Source organism: Zingiber officinale, chromosome 11A (assembly GCF_018446385.1).
Source record: "Zingiber officinale cultivar Zhangliang chromosome 11A, Zo_v1.1, whole genome shotgun sequence".
Lineage (NCBI taxonomy): Eukaryota > Viridiplantae > Streptophyta > Magnoliopsida > Zingiberales > Zingiberaceae > Zingiber > Zingiber officinale.
This window is the reverse complement of record NC_056006.1, coordinates 94,839,256-94,844,626: the sequence shown is the minus strand read 5'-3', so window position 1 is coordinate 94,844,626 and position 5,371 is coordinate 94,839,256. Positions and strand designations below refer to the sequence as shown.

Below are 5,371 nucleotides of genomic sequence, written 5' to 3'. Positions count from 1 at the left end.
ATGATAGGTGCAGTACCGATTACTCCCTGGCCCTGGTCGAGGGATGTGTACAGCAGCAACTCGAGGAGCAGGTCGAATTTCCGGCCCAGGATTAAAGGCAGGTCTGGCTTCCCGGACTCGCGGTAGGGGTTGAGGGGGTGGTTGAGGCGCTCTTCTTTCCTGCTTGGTGGTGGAAGGAAGTGGCCTTTCGGCCTTCCTTCGAGCTGCTTGCGCTTCTTCCACCTTGATGTAGGAAGTAGCTTTTTCCACCATCTCATCGAAATTCCGAGCGGGATTTTTGATGAGATCTCTAAAGAATTCTACCTCTCCCAATCCATGAGAGAAGGCGCTCATAAGAATCTCTGAAGTGGCAGTGGGGACATCTTGAGCCACTTGATTAAAGCGGTTGATATAACTTCTCAGGGGCTCAGTCGGCTCCTGCTTTAGAGCGAAAAGACAATGATCTGTCTTCTGATATTTCTTGCTGCTAGCGAATCGGCGCAGGAAAGCTGTCTTGAAATCCACGAAACAAGTGATGGACCCTTGAGACAACCCATCGAACCATTTTAGGGCTGAACCAGATAAAGTATTCAGGAAAGCTCTGTATTTGACAGCATCGCTATATTGGTGCAGCAGGGCTGCATTTTTGAATTTTCGCAGATGATCCTCCGGATCCTTGCTCCCATAATATTCTCCGATCGATGGAGCTCTATAACCCTTAGGTAGTCTTTCATTTAGAATCCTGGTTGAGAAAGGTACTTTCTCGTCCGAATCTTCAGGGAATGCCTCAGGTATGATGAGGGCCTTTTCTTTCTTAGAATCCCGAGGTTGTGAACTCTCAGCTACAGATGCTTGAGGTTGCTCCTTCTTTAGGCTTTGCACTTGGGGCTCTGGCTGATAATATCCTATGCCCGGCTCACGATAAGGATGTTGAGGAAACACCTCAGGTTGCTTTCTTTTGGAACCCCGATCTGAAACAGACAGGGACTCCTTGGAAGCCTCAGCAGGGGCTTGTCGTGGTCGCGAGACAGTTGTCTGTCTTTCTGAGGCTGCCAATCTTTTGACCTCCTTGAAGAGTTCATACTCCCCAGCGGTCATAGTAACGTGAATACGGCTAGACTCCTCCATTGTCACGTTCCGGGTCAGGTTGTTGTGTTCCCACAGACGGTGCTAAATTTGATCCCGTCCGGAAGCTGAGTCGGATGAAGGCGGGCCTTGTTGTACTAAAAGGTGACGGAGAGTCGTTGAGATGCTGAGTCAGCAAGGTATCCCCCTGGAGAGGTTCGCGCGGGCGGTTCTACGAAGAGAAAGGATCAAGATGATGACGCTATTGCTCTGCACACACTTAGACAAGTCCACCGGTCGTTAGAGATCCAAAAACCAGGGAAAAAGTCCCCGGGTCAGGCCCTCCGACGCTCAAGTCAGGTACTTTTTCCCCAGAAATCACAGAGAAAGGACGGAAAGAAAAGTAAGAGACTGGTAAGAAATGACGAGTGAGCGTACCTTCGTAAGGGACAAAGCATCCCTTTTTATACTGCAGCTGAGGCTTCTGGAACCTGGCGAATGTCAGGGAATGTCGGGTGTCAGGTTCTGTCTGACGGCGGTCGACACGTGGCTTTCCCTCATAGGCCAGCGGAGGAACCAAGAGGAATACGAGCCTCTCACTGTTAGAAGATTCCCTGACATGTGACGACTGTTTTATGACAAGTGGTTACAATTCCTTGCAGGCCTATTTGTCATGTAGCGTCTGGCCTCCTGTCCTACCTTCATCTGCGTCATTCGAAGTATGTACATCCTGACGACCTGCTGATTCTCGTCCTGCATCTATACACTGGGTCGGCTCCCTGACCTGCATCTGTTTGCTATGTCCATGGTATGAACGTACCGACCTGTACGTGGGGTCGGCTCCCCGACCTCTGTCTGTTCACTGTATCCATGGCATGAACGTACCGATCTGTACGCTGGGTCGGCTTCTTGACCTGTGTCTGTTTGCTATATCCATGGTATGAACGTAACGACCTGTGCGCTGGGTCGGCCCCCCCGACCTGCGTCTGTTTGCTGTATCCATGGTATGAACGTACCGACCTGTGCGCTGGGTCGGTCCCTCGACCTGCATTAGTTTGTTGTATCCATGGTATGAACGTACCGACCTGTGCGCTGGGTCGGCCCCCCGACCTGCGTCTGTTTGCTGTATCCATGGTATGAACGTATCGGCCTGTGCACTGGGTCGGCCCCCCGACCTGCGTCTATTTGCTGTATCCATGGTATGAACGTACCGACCTGTGCGTTGGGTCGGCCCCCCGACCTGCGTCTGTTTGCTGTATCCATGGTATGAACGTACCAAGCTGTGCGCTGGGTCGGCCCCCGACCTGCGTCTATCCATCGGAAGTCTTACTTGGTATATCCCTCCGCTTAGTAAGCTGGTCCTGAGTCACACCCAATCTTTGGTTGCACCTGACCCATAGGACCGGTCCTCCATTAAATCGGGCCCTGGGGGTCAGGTCCCTTTTCGATGCCCCTTTTGAGACCGGATCCGACTTCGTATCTGGCCCAACTTGTAAATACTATCCTTTGACCCGTTCAACCGAATCTTTGACTTTAGCCACTCGGGTCGGAATGTTGACCTTCTTGCGATTCTGGTTCCTGACCTCCACGGTGGCGTGACTTTTGACTAGCCTCGGGAGCTAGACTTCTAACCTCCGTGCTGTCGTGACTTTTGACTAGCCTCGGGAGCTAGACTTCTAACCTCCGTGCTGTCGTGACCTTTGACTAGCCACGGGGGCTATACTCTTGACCTCCCTGTTGACGTGACTTTTGACCATCCCCGGGACTGGACTCCATTTCATATCACTTCACAGGCCCCGCACTTATGCACCGTATCACACATAAAAGCTAAAACCTTTGTAGCTGAAAGAAATAGGTTTCATAAGCCTTTATATGAGCTTATCTCAATAAGTGCAGTGGAGCTTATCTTTCATTAAACCTCATGCAATTTCTAATCTAGACTGTGGAATTGAAACAGTGGAATAATTAAGTTTGATTCCTGCTAATTAAACTCCAAGTCTTATTCGTACGAAGCTGTGGAAGATGCACACACTGACCACTCACCACACCACAAACAGCCCAAGATCATAGACGTATACACGTACGGAAAACACCAAACAAACAAAGATGTTGACAGATTTGCAAAGACGACAATCCGGAGCACAATTAATTAACCTAATTAGCTCGCTTCTTCCATTACCATTAGGATCTTGGCAAAGCCCTGCAAACCAGAGGGTTCTTCATCTCCATGGACATCTTCAAGCATTCGGTCAAGTCGACTTCTCTATCAGGAGCAGCTGGGACCCAATAAAAGCCTTGGAGCAGCTGCGCCACCCACAGGTGTACGGTGGCCAGAGCCAGGGCCTTGCCCGGGCACACCCTCCTCCCGGACCCGAACGGCGCGAGCCTCAGGTCCGACCCCAGCACGCTCACGCTCTCCTCCATGAACCGCTCCGGCTTGAACGCCTCCGGGTCTTCCCACACGCTCTCGTCGTGGGTGATGGCGTACATGTTCACCATCGCGGTTGTGCCGGCGGGGACGAAGTGGTCGCCGACGTGGGTGTCGTGAACAGCGAGGCGCGCCCAGGAGAGCAGGGGGCCCGGAGGGTGCAGCCGCAGGGCTTCCTTCACGATGGACTGGAGGAAGGGCAGGCGAGGCACGTCGGAGTCGGAGATGGGCCGGCGCGAGGAGCCGAGGACGTCGTCGATCTCCGATTGGGCTTTGCGTTGTATATCCGGGTGCAGGACCATTCTCGCCATGATCCATTCGAGGAGGATGGCCACTGTATCTGTTCCTCGAAAGATCATTTCCTGCAACGGATGGACTCGAAGATCAAATTTTTAAAATTGTTATCGAAGCAATTAACCAGGCCGCGACTGATCAGTTACAACTCACAAAGAGGACGGCGATCATATCAGAATCAGAGAGACTCTCTTCTTTCTGCAAGTCTAGTAACACATCCACGAAGTCGGCAGTCACACCTTCGGGCACAACTCCATCGACCCTCCTTCGACGGTGCTCCTCTATGATTCTTCCAAAGAACACATTGACCGTGGCCGACAATCGCTTGCACCTTTTCCTGATGCCCTGAGGATCCATCCACCTCAACAGAGGGAAGTGGTCGCTCCAGTTGAAGGCACCGAGCAGCTCGTACCCCTCCGTGACAAGTTCATCCAATTCCGCGCCTTCGCCGTGGTCAAAATCGAATTTTTGGCCGAAAACGCTCATCATAACGCTGCTGAGAGAACCGAAGTGGAGAATTTTCTTCACGCAGACGACCCCGGTGGAATCCATGCTAGCCATTATGCCCCGGATCATTTGCTGCCCGATTTTCACCCGGTGCTCCTCGAAGGAAGCGACCCTCGTGGGACAGAACAAGTACGTGGCGGAGATCCTTCTAAGTTGGCGCCAGTAGTCGCCAAAGGGCGCGAAGCCGATGGCCCTGTGGAATAGGAGCTCGTGCGCGGATTCCTTGACAGGGCGGTCCGAGAAGGCCGAGCTGTTGAGTATTTCGCGTGCAGTTTCGGGGCGGCTCGCGAGGATGAAACGGGTGAGGCCGACGGAGAAGATCATCAAGTCGGCGGCTCGGAGGGAGTGAGCTAGCCTTGCAAGGGCGCGGTGGGCGACGGAGCCAGAGAGGGCGAGGACCATGCTGTGGGGGCCAGGAATCGAACGACCAGCCCTCGAGAGAGCCCGCGCGAGGCCGCCTGGGTGGAACCACAGAACCGCGAAAACGACGGCGACGACTGCGGCTATCTGAGGGAGCGCCGCTGCTGTTGGGAGGAAGACGAGGTGCGAAGAGGAATCGAAGACGGAGGGAGAATCCATTGGGTCGGAAGGAAAGAAAGAAGCGTGAAAGTGAAATCTGGGTGAGGGAGTTGGGAGGAGGTGGAGGGTTTTAGGGATGGGAAATAAGGTAAGTGTATTGTAGTAATATAGTCCCACCGCTGGCGGCGCTGTCACCGCTGTCGTTACCTGCTTCGGATTTCGACAGTCCGTTGCACCTAGCGCCGCGTTGAAATGGACTTATACGGGAGATGGAGCGCAGTGACGGCGGCCAATGATGAGGTAAGTGGCGACAGAGCCAGAGACAGCCCACGCGAGGCTGCCTAGGTGGAACCACAGAACCGCGAAAGGGACGATGGTGACGACTGCGGCTATCTGAGGGAGCGCTGACTTGATGATCTTCTCCGTCGGCCTCACCCGTTTCATCCTCGTAAGCCGGCCCGAAACTGCCCCTGGAATACTTGACATAGGTCCGGCTCAAGGCCTTAGGCCCAATTTTATTAGAGCAATGACATCAAATATTTTCTCTAAATATTTATGGGACTCATTTCCATATCATTA

At 53.1% G+C, this 5,371-nt stretch overlaps 1 protein-coding gene across 1 annotated transcript; it reads right to left on the bottom strand.

The window, feature by feature from the left end:
- Window positions 1-3,003: 3,003 nt before the first annotated feature.
- On the bottom strand, window positions 3,004-5,167 carry LOC122032137 (cytochrome P450 78A5-like). The gene is made up of 2 exons (XM_042591396.1): window positions 3,920-5,167; window positions 3,004-3,834 (listed from the first exon to the last, which is right to left on the bottom strand). The coding sequence occupies exons 1-2, from the start codon at window positions 4,850-4,852 to the stop codon at window positions 3,226-3,228; spliced, it is 1,542 nt and encodes a 513-aa protein (XP_042447330.1). The 5' UTR covers window positions 4,853-5,167; the 3' UTR covers window positions 3,004-3,225.
- Window positions 5,168-5,371: the final 204 nt, after the last annotated feature.

What these genes read in the sequence shown, in the direction of transcription:
- LOC122032137 (XM_042591396.1), bottom strand. Translation starts at nt 4,852, where the DNA reads ATGGATTCTCCCTCCGTCTTCGATTCCTCTTCGCACCTCGTCTTCCTC. An exon ending in ATATGATCGCCGTCCTCTTT is followed by an intron (nt 3,835 to 3,919) that starts GTGAGTTGTAAC and finishes CATCCGTTGCAG; the next exon opens with GAAATGATCTTTCGAGGAAC.